Source organism: Chaetodon auriga, chromosome 24, assembly GCF_051107435.1.
Source record: "Chaetodon auriga isolate fChaAug3 chromosome 24, fChaAug3.hap1, whole genome shotgun sequence".
Taxonomy (NCBI): Eukaryota; Metazoa; Chordata; class Actinopteri; order Chaetodontiformes; family Chaetodontidae; genus Chaetodon; species Chaetodon auriga.
The window spans coordinates 8306201-8320348 of NC_135097.1; the positions used below are offsets into that span (position 1 = coordinate 8306201).

At 41.6% G+C, this 14148-nt stretch overlaps 2 protein-coding genes across 2 annotated transcripts; both read right to left on the minus strand.

Annotated features, from left to right (window-relative positions):
- Positions 1–495: 495 nt before the first annotated feature.
- ctdnep1a (CTD nuclear envelope phosphatase 1a) lies at positions 496–10573 on the minus strand. Its single transcript, XM_076725647.1, has 8 exons — positions 9835–10573; positions 6637–6703; positions 4510–4628; positions 4328–4399; positions 3944–4060; positions 3560–3671; positions 2445–2529; positions 496–1813 (listed from the first exon to the last, which is right to left on the minus strand). Exons 1-8 carry the CDS (start codon positions 9937–9939, stop codon positions 1753–1755), a joined length of 738 nt encoding a protein of 245 aa, XP_076581762.1. The 5' UTR covers positions 9940–10573; the 3' UTR covers positions 496–1752.
- Positions 10574–11584: 1011 nt separating this feature from the next.
- Positions 11585–14132, minus strand: elp5 (elongator acetyltransferase complex subunit 5). Its single transcript, XM_076725302.1, has 8 exons — positions 13609–14132; positions 13427–13487; positions 13234–13314; positions 12876–13087; positions 12441–12616; positions 12251–12346; positions 12045–12145; positions 11585–11892 (listed from the first exon to the last, which is right to left on the minus strand). The coding sequence occupies exons 1-8, from the start codon at positions 13661–13663 to the stop codon at positions 11784–11786; spliced, it is 891 nt and encodes a 296-aa protein (XP_076581417.1). The 5' UTR covers positions 13664–14132; the 3' UTR covers positions 11585–11783.
- Between the last annotated feature and the right edge of the window lie 16 nt (positions 14133–14148).

Sequence of the window (14148 nt, forward strand, 5' to 3'; positions counted from 1 at the left end):
TATAAATTTACTGTGAGGCTGTTGTATTAAGGGTGCATTAGCTTTAGCTCGGTGTACCAGCTGAGTGTATATTAACACACAGGCAAACGTGACAAGCTCTCAAGTGCCATATACAACACAGTTCAGCTCTTAAATGAGTGCAAATGTCATCAGCTGCCTTCATTTGTAGGCAGAGAGTATCCATGTAGATACCTTTCGCCACGGACACGAAAATCTTTATTTTCCAACTTGATGCCGAAAAGTATTTTGGGAAAAACCTGACCCACACCCACACACACCCCTACATTTTGTGTCTCCCAAACAAGGCAGAATAAGAGCCAGACCGGTGCAGTTTCCTGTCTCACCACATGATGGCAGCAGATTATTAGCAAAAAAAAATCCATTTGAGTTGTTTTTATCACCTAGGCAAAAGTGATCAGTTGACAAGCAGCAAAACATTAAGTCAAGAGCACAGAATGGACTGCATTAAAAGAAAACAAGCTGGATAATAACTGGTCGATACTGACAAGTGTTTTATTAGTAACACAGACCTGGAGACAGAGCCAATAAGAAGCCGCTGTGAGCCTTGACAAGACTGACATTGTTCGGAAGGCATTTAGAGACGGAGGGTCTAATAGTTGAACCCATACAGGAAGCGGAGCGGGTAAAAACTGAAAGGGAAAGCTGCAAATTTGAATCAAATACAAAACCAACCGCAACAAAAACAGAAGGGGAAAAAAAATTAAGTGCAATTCCTATTAGATGAAATCAGGATGGCATCAAATGGCAAAGGGGGAGAGTGAAATGTCATGGTATGCAGAAGTCATATTATCATATATTATAATAGAGAAACAATCAGATATGGAAAGGCGGCACGGCAGTCCACATATCGTTACGAGCTATTCTTTTTTTTTTCTCACAACTTCTCAGTCGTCTTTATCACCGAGTCCCGTGAGGAGCTTTGGGGAAAGAGTGATGGTTATGGCTGGAGAAAAAAAAAAAAAGAAAAAGAAATATCAGGCTGCTCGGCTATTTGTCCAGAAAAATGCCTGTGGATGGTATGTTGCAAGCAAAGGTCCATCGGTTACACCATTTAAGTGGATCCATTGTTGTTCAGGGGGGAAAAAACGTACCTCAGGAATTAATGAATCACTGTTGGGGGATGAGGTTGATCTAAAAAGGGGCTCTTTTCTATTTTCCCCTACGCAGTTGCTCCGACAGGTTAAGACAGTAAACTGATGAGTTGTCTGCGTAAGTGCAATGTCTGGTGACGATGGAGAAGAAGAAGAAATAATAATGTAGAATTGTCTTTGCTGCTTTTGCTGATCCTCCTCTTCCCCCCCTTCCCAACTGTCCAAAAAGTTTAAAAAGGGACTAACGAACTCAGCAAGCATACTCCGACTCACGTGTACAAGCTCATCTTCATACGCACACAGTCAGTATCAGGAGCGATAAGGCAGAGAGGCTCCGTTTGTTTTGGAAAAAAAGAAAGAAAGAATCGAGGAAAAAAAAAACAAAAAAACAAAAAAACAAAAAACAAAACAAAAAAAACCAAGGTGGCTCCCCCTCCCTCCTCAGTACTTTCTGGGCTCTGGTGCTCCCGTACTGTTCATCCCATGTTAGGCGGTCACCCCAACCCTCATCTCCTCAGGACGCGCCTGAGAGGCTCAGAGAGGGCTGGTGGGTCGTCTGTGTAGGAAGGGAGGGCGGGATGGAAGCCGGCAGAGAGGAAGAGGCTGGTCAACAAGCCCCAACCCCTCTCGATTCAGCCAATCACCAGAGCCGGTGCTGGTGGAGGTTTCGACTGAGGACGGAGCGGACATCAGCAGTGAACCTGCGGAGAGAGAGTTGAACTACTTTACACTGTGTGCTTTGACTATCTGCCATGAAAGGAATAGCTCAACAAGAAATGCACATATTTGCTTTCTTTGAGAAGACTGATGTCAATATTATTTCTCTGCTCTTTGGCTTCCTTGACAAACAGTTCATCTGTCCGGATGCACAGGAGTGGCACTGTCTCAGACTACTGTGCGGGTTGCCAGGCAGGGTCATAAAGCCAGGTTACGACTCAGGCAAAATGAAACCAAACCTGGCAACCAGTCTGCTTCCAGTCTTTGTGCTAAGCTATGCTAATGAGCTCAGTCCTTAATGCACTGACACGAGAGTATTATTGGCTGTGCACGTTATAAACAGCACTACTATAATATAAGAAACAACTTTTGCCAACAGCTTTATTAAAATACTGTCTTATTCAGAATGATGTCAGTGAGGTGTTATCAGCAGTCCATGTTAACTGAAGCCAAAACAGACTTTGATAAGTGCTACATGAGTAAAATCGCGTTATCAGCCATTAACCTGCATCTCTTACATTACCACACTCTAATTTGAATACAGACAGTGCACACAAGAGCTCAAATGTTTGCATTGTCTATTTGCTTTCATGCTGACTTTATTATGCCTTTTACCTTAGTGCATCCAGCATAGGCAGCAAGTTAAGAAGTGCTGTGTCACTAGGGTCGCTGAACCAGGACTTGATGGGTATTGCATTGTCTGGAGGACAGAAAACAGGCCGGTCATTCACGTCAGAGAAATGGACATGGTTGCGATTTTCTGCTACTCTGTTAAAGAGGCCACTGAGTGTTAGAGGAGCGGCAGACGTAATGTACTGTTGAAGCATTTACAATACAAGCCTTGTAGTGAGAATAAGGCGCTCAGTTATTCTTCCTCTTCCTGCCTCATCACAAGGTCGATGTGTATCATTTGATTTCGTATGTTACAAAAATAAATGTGACACAATACAAGCAGCTGAATATCAATCTTAACCTGTTACCAATCTGAGCCTGTTGAAGCTCTACTCCAAAACAAAAGACCACCACAATATTTTAATGGGTCTTCTTGTTGCTTATGCGCAGTATGAGCAATACTCTGTAAGAGATTAAGAAGGGAAAATTTGACTGTTCAATTTTACATTACTGGGAATTGAGAGGTTCAGTCCACATGAGTCAGTGGTTCCCAAACATTTTGCATCATGCCACCTTTCGGAAGTACAAAAACATTTCATTATCGTTCATAAACTGATCAGAACTGAGATTCATGCACAAAAGAAAAACCCACATTTCTGGCAGGAAGGACAAACACACCGACTTTTAAACATTATGAAAGTGAAGATTTTTTTTGGAATGAAGGGCAAAAACCGGAATATTTGGTGCACGTAAACCTCGTCGATAGCGTAGCAGGAAAAACAGAGGTGGAATTAATAATACTACTGAAGCTTTACTTTTACTCGTACGGCACTCAGCAGCTAATTAACTGATTAGTTACTCATGTGTTTGACACTCTGACAAAGCTTGTTCTCTAAAAAACATTTTTCTTCTGGTCACATGTGTCCATCCTGTCGTGGCAATGCACCACCTGACATTTGGGAACCACTGACGTTTGTGCAGTTATTTGTATGGTAGAATACACAAACTCCTACAAGAACTGTGTTTCCTTTGGACACAAGTGTAAAACATAAAGGGACAAGCAGAGAGAGAGCATGACTGACGCACAGGAGGTGCACTCCATGAGCTCTGAGTCTTACCTGGATGGCTACGATAAGCACCAGGCGAATTGTCCAGGATGACAATACTGGACAGGTCATCGTGTACTACAGACAGGTCTTTAATATAACTACCTAGATCCAATGTACAATGCTGGCAAAAGAAAGAAAAACACAAAAGTTACTCACAGCAGCGAAAAGGAGAGAGAATGAAGAGACTTCCAGCGGTCTTAGTTTTAAAGGGATAGTTCAGGTTTTTTGAAGCGAGGTTGTAGAGGTACTTCTGTATTACCAACAGTAAATGGTGGTCAGCATGTACCCAGTTTAGAGAAATACATACCGACACAGAAGCAAAGCAATGTAGACAGGATCAAATACCCAAACTATCCCTTTGATGCATTCTACTTAAACAGTTTAAGGCAGTACCTGTCTGTAGTATCTGCGTTTCAGGATGTTCCTGTTGTTGTCCAGCTTGTCTGCGACCGCTGAGCCGTAGATCTCCATACTGGCTGTGAAAACCACTAGTTCATACCACTGGCTCACCTGTGTAAACGCACACATACACACAAAGTATAGAGGTCCCAACGGAATAAGTGCATGCGTTACAGTAAGTCACGAAGCATCATTATCCAGAACAAAGATAGATTTATGACATCAGGAAGTGTGAGAGTGTAGTACAAAGAGGACAGACGGGATAAAAGGTGACCTGAGCAATGATGTTTCAGGTTCAGTGTGCTCTGCTGTTCCCTTCCATGTTAATCTGGGATTCAAATACATAAGCAGCGGCGCTGATCACAGACTGACACTCACCACTTCTAAAAAGAAGTCAACGTGTGGCCTTTTATGGACGAAGAATCTGACTGGGTGCTTGTCAATGACGACCTGCAAAAAGAGGGAAACATAAGGAGCCCGTTCATGTAAACAGACCGTGTTTAGGCTGGAATACACACATGTGTGTTCAAACATGTGCATATGTGTCTGAATGCTCATACTTTGAGGATGAAGTCTGGCGGCGTGCCAGGTCTCACTGTGGGTCTGAGGACCCCGTCATGGTGAGAGTGGATCAGTGTCTCATCCAGGTCCAGAACCAGAATCTTCCTCTTTACTGCATCTGGAGTTTATCATAAAATACAGACAGTCGTGACTCTCAATTCAGTACATTTACATGAAACCAGAAACCAGATTAGGTCGTCACTGTAAAATTTACCTCTAACCTCTTACCCTGATTTTAAAAACCTGGTTTCTCTTTTACATGAAGAGATCAGGTTATTACAGGAAGCAGATTGTAGTCCAGCCACTTAAATGCATGTAAACACACACTCACTGAAACCCATTAGATATGTCTGTACCATCTTGGAATCACCACAGTTAAACTAAAGGAGCTACATGGTATAAAATGGGAAAGAATATTAAGTAGGCTTGCTGAAAAGATTCTTGTATTACCACACAAATCAGTTGCTGGTTCATGATCAGGAGAAAGCTTGACTAAGTGGATATTATGGTCTTAGGTAATACTGGTACATTCCAGATAGTGACACCATAATACTCTTAACATCGACTATAATAGGCAGCATTCAAGAGAAGGCCGCCCTTGAACACAGCTTTTTTGGCCGCAAGGACTTGGAGTAGATGTGGATGCCACCTCCTAATAAAGATGCTTCTGCTGACCTTATTCTGTTTAGCATGAGAGAACAATGTAAGATTTGAAGATCATGGTTGAAACAGCTACTTCAATTCTGTCCACAATGTTGGCAAAAACAGCAGCTAAACGAATGTAAAGGAATTGCTCATTCACTGGAGACTCGAAGCAGGACTTCCAGCTGAGGTCACTGATGTGAGGGAGAGGCGAGGTGGAAATGAAATGCAATCTTTCCTCCTCTGAGCCAAGAGTTTGCTTTTGAATGAGCTCTCTACGGGCAGAAAGGAAGCTCATTCAGAGCGCAAACACCGGTCCGACAGTAGCGTTAAGTGCTGCCTGTAACATTTAGCATTTCCTCTCCACTTCCACACCACAAACACATCTCGTCACTTTTAGAGTCAGGCAGGAAACCACCGTGTTGGGTGGATTCTGCCTGCTGTCAGAAATCACTATTTTACTCATAATGCTTTTTTTGGGACAGTAGCTGGCTTGCAGTCTATAACCAAATGAGGCAGTCATTTAATTTTAGCATTATGGTTATAGGCCTTGAGAAACACTGTGGTCTGGATGCTGTGACTGCCTCTTTCTTAGCAAAGGCTTGGTTTGTAGGCTAATTTAATGTCAAAGATTATTTACATTATGCAGTATTGGAAATATTTTACACCACACATATTTTACACTAGCTTACTGAATGTCAAGCACGAACATTGCTGTGGTTTTGGAGGGGTCTGCCTTTGCTTTTTTGACAGGTATTAGTCTAATTTCACACTGCACATATGTGCTGATGTTTGAGTGAAAGTCAGGTGTACTAGCAGCGAAATCAATTGTTTGCTTACTACTTGTTTGGATTTCAATTGTAATGATGCAAGAATGTACGAAAACCTCAGCCAAATTCCTCACATGCAAAGCCATTCTTTGTCAGTATGCTATTAAATAGTCACAAGAGCACACCATAACCACCCAATGCAGTCCAATTGGCTTACTCACACAGCTGAGAAAGGAAATATTGGCCAACTGTGGTTTGCATCTAGCATCTGATCCCCGTTAAAAAAGATATACAGCTATGACCCACAAATGCTGAAAGCTTGGTTGAGTGTCGTCATATTACTGGAGTCCGGTAAGTTTGTCTGTCCAAAATCCTGATGATCATGTTCATTTAGTCTGAGGTGAGGAAGGCCCTGAGAAAGCCGTCAAGCTGTGTGTCTGTGCACGAGTGTGTGTGCGTTGCTATGTTGCTGATAAGTTTCCTTTTCTGCACAATCACTTCTTCCTTGACAGACTGGTTTAACCTCTACTTAAATTTCAACATTACAAGTATATTGTGTTAGTGTGTCTACTATCTTGTATCACATAAAAACAAATGTGTCTAGTGAAACAACAACAGTATTTGTCACACTTTTCCGATGATGTTTATAATTCTTCAGTCTTCAGTAAGGGCCCAGAACATGTAACTGAGCAGTTGAAACAATCATGTACTCACTGAGTCTGTTTCTGGAGACGGGTGACAGGGGCAAAGTGTCGTATCGCACCGTCTGATACTGGATTATCTGCAAATAAACAAGGCAAATGCAAGTCAGATAGTCCTTAACCTATCAGGACAAACCATACACATACTGAGCCACAGTGAGTTGCGCCATGGATAGCTTTCAAATGTGTGAGTGATTATCTGTGAGAGAAGGGGGAACTACTTTTCTTTATCTTCATTTCCAAGGAAATGACATTTAGTGTGATTTTACACAGAAGGCCATTATTCTTGTTTTTTGAATACTTTAGGGCACAAAGAGTCTTCACATCATTTTATTTACTGCAACCCATAATACAATTTGAAAAAAGCACTACGGTTGAAACATATCGGAGGTACGGATGACTTAGATCAGATGTAATACCAATATATCCGTGAAGATCTTAAACACCTTTCAGTCCTGAAATCCCCAAACTTAGATTTAAGCCTTTAGATCACACATTATGGAGAAATTGTCTTTCTTTTGTTGCTTTACATCAAAGTTTCAGGAAGAGAACAGTGCAGGACGCCATACTGAAATGCATTCAGCTGTGTCCACCCAATGACTGCTCTCAAACTTCCTTGCTCTGCTCTGGTCAGTGACGACAGAGAGGATCCTTTCCAGTGCCGCTCTTGCCCGGGGGCTCTGCACTTTTCTTCACAGGGCTATTTTTATCCCCCCCAGCTGTCGGTGGGTGTCAGTGGAGCATGGGGCACACATAGAAAGGGAGACTTGCAGGGTGACTTTGACTGAGCCTGGGCTGCTTGGTACCTAAGCCTTGGACAGGGCCTCCCTCTGTGTCCCCTCCCACTGCTCCCTGGCAGAGTCTGCTTGGGGGAAGCCTACTTGTGCCAGCAGCTGCTGGGCACCATGGGGGACCTCACCCTCGACTCAGCTCTCTGCACCTCCTAGAGAGTCCATCTGGACCCCAGGCCTGCAAACTCAGACTGAGTCCTTTGGCTCCAGACGAGAGCTACATCTAACATTTCAATTAATTTCGCTCTCTTAACCCGACAGCCAAAAAACTGAAAGTCTTCCATTTATAATGTTAAGCAACTAGTGATCTGTGCAGCTGTAACCTGGTGTACTTAGTAGATTTCCTAAATTACTTCAAATAAACTATAAACTTGGGCTGCTATTGAATATTTTTTTAATTATCGACCAATTTATGGATTATTTTCTTGATTTACTGATTAATGATTTGGTTCCAGAACCAACCAACCAATAGTACAAAACCCAAAGATATTAAGGTTACTATCATATAAGACTCAAAAAAGCAGCAGACAATTTGGGGCATTTTGCTTAAAAAATTACATTAATGATGAACTGATTATCAAAATTGTTGCAGATTCATTTTGTGTTGATTACCAAATTGGGAGTTCTGGCTTGATTAGCTAATTGTTTCAGCACTAAGTACACACTCGTGCAGGAGACGATGAGCAAAACCACTTGGCAACACTGTTGTCGGCAAGACTAATAAACATCCCTCTCATCATCTGTTGACACATAGTAGCGTGCACTGGATTATGACCTGGTATTAATATTCATAATCCAGTAAAGCTTTTATTGATCCAATTTTTTTAATCGGGTCACTTTAGCATTGTGGTCTTCATGAAGGGAAATACCTTGAGCCCTACCTTATTCACAGACAACATGAATTACCATGGGGATTATAGATTTATAAAAGGGCTCATCATAGTTATGACAAACTGGGGCACTCAAAATTTAGATTAATACTCATGATTTAAAGGTACAGAGTGAGTTCGGTCTTAACATCCTCACCACAAATATCTTTCACCGAATCACCTGTCATATTTAAGCGGTCGCCACCTATAGGATCTCCTACTGTAAGGTACATTTCTTGCTACACAGACGGCCGCTGGATCATGACATTGTTCCAGTGCATCGCATAAAGTAAACAACTGAGCTTAACTGTGAGTGAAAATGAGAGAAACAGAGGGAGGGAAAGAGAACAGTGCGCTCTCTGTGCTGACATAATCCCTCTCACTTCAGCCACAACATGGACTGGACTACTCACTCTCAGGGCCTGTTGACAGCCCGCAAGTGTTACTGCCACACAATAAACTGCAGACAAACCACGAACAGCAAGACAATTACAACACACGGGGCACTCCTCCAAGCTTTGTTGGCTTGATATGGAGCTAGAGTCGAAGTCCACTCATATTACATCACATATGCACGTCTGTTAACAACTTGACAACACCTGTGTGTGTGTCTAAGTTACAAGCAGGTGGCTTCTGTCACGTTAAAGGCCATGTTTATTGTGGAGGCATTTGCAAGCAATTGAAGGTGACCTGCGGGCTTGTACTGGCTGCTCCTCGAATTTAGCATTGGGATGTGGGAGGTTTGCTCTTCGCACTGTGGATGAATGAGCCATTCATTCACACTATCTCACCACACAAAAACGAACACCTAGATACATTATTTAAGAGCTCAAACAGTTACTCTATTAATCCATTGGTCAACCATCCAAAATATAATCTGCAGCAATTTTGTTAATCCATTTAATGTTGCAGCCATTAATCAAGGAAAAAATACCAAACATTATATGGTTTTAGCTTCACAAATGTGAGGGTGTGCTGGTTATGTTTTACATTGTTAACTGATTATCATTCTTAATATCCTTTGGTTTCAGACTGTCAGTCAAACTGAGCAAACTACTTTCACACCTACACCTGGGCTCTGGGAAAAAGTCTGCTTTATTTTCTCATTCATTTACCTCCTGTGTGGCACCTTGTGTACTTCTTGTGTTGCAAATGTGTTTAAGCTATTTACTATAATCTTTAAAAATGAAATTTTAGGTACCCCTAAGCCATCTTCATGCTGGATGATATAGCAATAAATTGACACTGCTGTTACTGAGCATAAGTAGGAGGCTGAGGCTACTCAGGCACTGGGATTCGCTCACACATCATTTTCAGATTGTTTAGTTAAATCATTATGATGGATGCACCCCATAAGACAGGACAGTACAGCACAGGTGAGAAACACAGGTAATCTAGCCCTCTGAGAGCCAGCTGAGCATCCCTACAGGTGGACGTGATATGAAAAATAATGTTTAAGCACATGGGAACCATGGCAACGCAAAGATTTTGCTCACTTATCACATAAACACATCACCATCAAATGCCAAATATTTTCAAACCCCATCTCACCGTTCGTAGGTGCTTCCTGAGGATGTACATGATGAAGCCCCATATTCTCGACGTTACGCCGAGGAAAGTGCGGATGCCGAGTAAACACTGCCGGGTCTTCAGCATGTTGATGAGCACGCAAAGACCCCACAGCAACTCAACTTCAATTCTCAGCTGATAGCACGCCTTTGCCCGAAGTTGTTGGGACAATTACTGAAGGAACTTGCTTGCTAGTGAGAGTCAAAATCCGTCTTTAGCCACAGCCGCCAAACTAGCAATTCAAATTAACAAGAGGCCAAGCAAACGTGTGAGTACCTCGCTCTGCACACTTGTGGCACGACTAACATTTAATTGAGTGCATTTTCATTGTAACTATGAAAGAAAAACGTGGACGTGGCCAAAAGAAAAGCTGCCGAACGACGACTGCTGTGTTGTATGGACCTTAGCACGCAGCTCGTTGACAAGCTAGCTCAGGAGCTAGCTGTGTACCAACTAACGTTAGCTTGCAGCCACCAAGCTACCGCTAGCTCGACAGGGTGACCACCTTGAACCTAGGACAAAAATACCCCAAAAAAGCTGTGGGGCCGCTTGATACCAAGGACCGCTTCAACTCGACTTCACTCTGTGCAGAGTCCGAAGGGAGACAGCTTTACAAAAGTTCCCCAAAAGTCTAACCGGCTCGGTTAAAATCAGTTTGTAGTCCAGTGGAAATCCGGAATGAAACTGCGAGCCGCCATCGCCGCCTTGCCGTCACTTCCGCGAGGAATCCTGTGGTTGCGCGCAGCACGTCCACGTGGAAAGAAAATAAACAGACGTGGACGAGCAAGAGTGTGATCCTGATCAAAGTCTGTTAAAATGAACCATTTTCTCATCAGTTGTAGTTTGTTCTGAACATTTTCAGCTAATTTCTTTCTGAGTGGAGTGCGGCTGTACGTATAGAAAAAGTTTTGCTCTTATTTTGAAAGCGGCTTGGTTGGTGTCGACAAGATTCATTATGGCACTTAGTCAAAGTTGTAAAACAATACAACATGAACATGTGACTGTTCGTGGGTGAATTCTTTTTCGAAGCATTTCATATAATATTTGGAAATGGCAGCTTTTACAGCTGTCACTAGACTTGGGCTAAATGAATTACTTCAAATTACAGCAATCCCCTCTGACAATGCCATGCAAACAGCACTGATGGCATGAAGAAGATTCTTATGATGGGAAATGGTTTCACTGGAAACCAAGAAATCCAAATTCATTAACATACAGTAAAATGATTATGTAAAACCTAGAACTCATAAATCTATAAATTGACATGTAATCATATAAATGAATATCATCACTATTACGTCCAATTATGGTACAGAGAGGTCTGTATTTACTTGAGAGTGATTACAATGTTTGGCTGTTTTTTCCCTCTCAGCTTGTCTCATATGTACTAAAACAGTTTAGAAACTCTGGAAAAGTATTTTACAAGAGCAAAAGTTAAAGCATAAATTCAGACAATAAACATTATTTTGTCTAACAAAATGCATGTTTTTCTTGATGTTACTTTAATCATCTTGTCACCCCCTTGCATCTTTTGTCCTTACCTCAAAGGGGTCATTTGGATGACAGTGTTCACGCAACTCAGTGCAATAGCAAGTATATATAAGACTGTGATAACACTCTGATAAAAGCATAGATTTATTCAATAATAATAATAATAATAATAATAATAATAATAACAATAATAATAATAAATGAATAAAGAATTAAGGTGATCAATAACATTAGGAAAAACTCTTAGATAAAAACCATTTAATAAACATGATACAGACTTTATACGGCGATATTGTGCATTTTTTTTATATCTTCAAAGCTCCATGAGATGGTGATAAGGCTTAAAATCATCACTACTGAAAACGACTCAGCGTCTCAAATGGCAACGAGGACATGAAACGTGGATGTTCTGTGCCTTCAGTGGGATTTATATCCTAACGCTACACGTCAAGATCATCATCAGGGTCCTCCTGGTCATAGTCGTCGTTGGCATCAGGCTCATACAGAATTCGTCCTGATCCTGGGCCTGAGTGGAGCAGTGCTGTTTTCCTATGAATGTAAAAAGGGGACAGTGTTTCAGAGTGTTTTTAAGTTTCTGTAAAAAAAAAAAAAAAAAAAGGAAAAGAAAAGAAAAAGAAATGAAGCATGGAATGGAAAAAAAAAATGTTGAAAAACATGACAATTGTGAAAATGTGTCTCACTTCTCTTTGCTGAAGACAAAGGGAAGTGCCAGTTTCTCCTTGGCCTGGCGCTCTGTGTCAGACAGTCGAAGGTTGAAGGTCAAGTTAGCAGTTGGGTCCGTCTATTAAAACACAAAAATTACACTTTCAGTCCTGCGATATCTGAACCCTTTCTTTATGTCTTTATGTGCTGTGAATGTATTATATGTGCATGTATTATAATGCACCTCCTGTTCCTCAGGGTCAGTCTGTTTGGGTCCAAGTTGGCTGAGCCTGCTCTGTACTATGACAGAAAGATCCTCTTTCAGGCTGAAAATCTCCTCCTGAAGACAAAATAAATAAATAAATAAAAAGTTATCAATAATTTTTCAGAGTGTATGAGCACAAAACAGTCATGACAAAGGAAATACTGCTTACATCTTGCATAACTTTCCCTGATTTTGAGCGCTTTGATATCTTTGCCACTGCTTCGTCTCCCTTCATCCCAGGTGCTACGGTGATTACAGAAGTAGCCAAATGGCATACGCTTCCCACAGTGCCCTTCTGATGCATGTCTGCATGGAGCAGGCCGATAATAGCTCTCACAGCTCCCCCTAATGAAAAGACAGAAAAAGACTCTTAAATAGTGGAATTGCTGCATGGCCTTAAAGTTACAGTCTAAAATAAGTCAGCCAAGATAATAAGATGGTGCAGCTTTTAATAAATATTTCATTTTACTTGATTTCTCTCAAAAGACCATTGAAGATGAAAGCTTTACAATGACTCTTACAGCCTGGATTTCACACCTTCATTCATTCAATAACTATATTAAAAAAAAACACACACACAGACATTAAGAAGACAATTTATCACCTTTTCTAAGTTGCTGAAGAGTCTTGCACACAGCAGGAGGACTGAGATGTCTCAAAATCCATGACAGAGAGTCGATGACTAAGGTAGCTGGTTTGGGGTGTGACGTGTGCTTGACTAGATGTGTAAGTTCCTCCACATGGAACTGGTGAACTGTGAATGCTGGGTTATCAGTCCAGCCAAGCGGGTCTGTATAGGCATCGTGAAAGTGTAACCTGAAGAGGCAAAAACAGATGATCAGTGGTCAGTTTGAACCTTAGATTTTGCTTGATAAATATAATGTACTGTAAACCAATTTCAAAGTATGTAGTTATTAACTTTCTGTTGACGGGCAAATTGTTTCCACAGTAATCTTTATTACCTCTGAATGTTCGATCCTTTCAATCCATCTTTCAGCTCTTCTTCACTGACCTCAAAACCCAGGACATGGACGGCCTCCTCCCTACACGCGTAACACAGGCAGGTTTTGGTGCTTGTTTGTTTTTAGCACATACTTAGAAACATTAATTAATGATGGCACATGACCAAGCAGTCACCACCATTTCTTTAGATACCTGTTCAACGCAGCACTGATGAAACTCTTCAGGAGGTGTCGACCAGAAAAACTAGTAGCATCTGTCGATACAAATATAAATTCCATGACATTACCGGATGCTATTGCATCGCTTCACGCAGATAACTGTTCTTACTGTTACTGCAAGTTAGACTTAGAATCTGAAACATTTAAAGCATGTACCTTGTATTATAAGAAACCCTCCACCATCAGTGCCTTGCAGTAATTCAGTCAACATGGTACTCAGTAAACTGTAGGAGGTCCAGGTAGCTTCAGCAGGTTAGCATGGTTCGGACTTACCACCTATTTGAACGTGAGTACCATGATAACAACTCGGAAAACTCAGTAATTCAACGACAGAAGAACGACATCCCTCGAAGTTCGGAATGGCGAGCACCTAAAGTCGCGGCAAATTAACTTTCACAGAATATAAAGCTTTCTCTGCCCAATTCATGTGCTGTATTTTTCGCTAAGTAGCATGTTTGGACTATACGCACTCAAAAACGGCATATCCCAGAGTTCAACCTGACGTCAATCATATGGGGGAAATGTAGTTCAGCAACATTTACGACCTGTGCTTGGGTCGGGATGAATGACACCACAATAAACTACATTACCCAGTATACCACGGAGGAAGCATTGCGCTGGCAGCCTCAAGAGGTTTCTGCCGCGCACGGAGAAGACCGTGCGGAATAAAGTCAAAACTCCAGTCGTTTTTTGTGC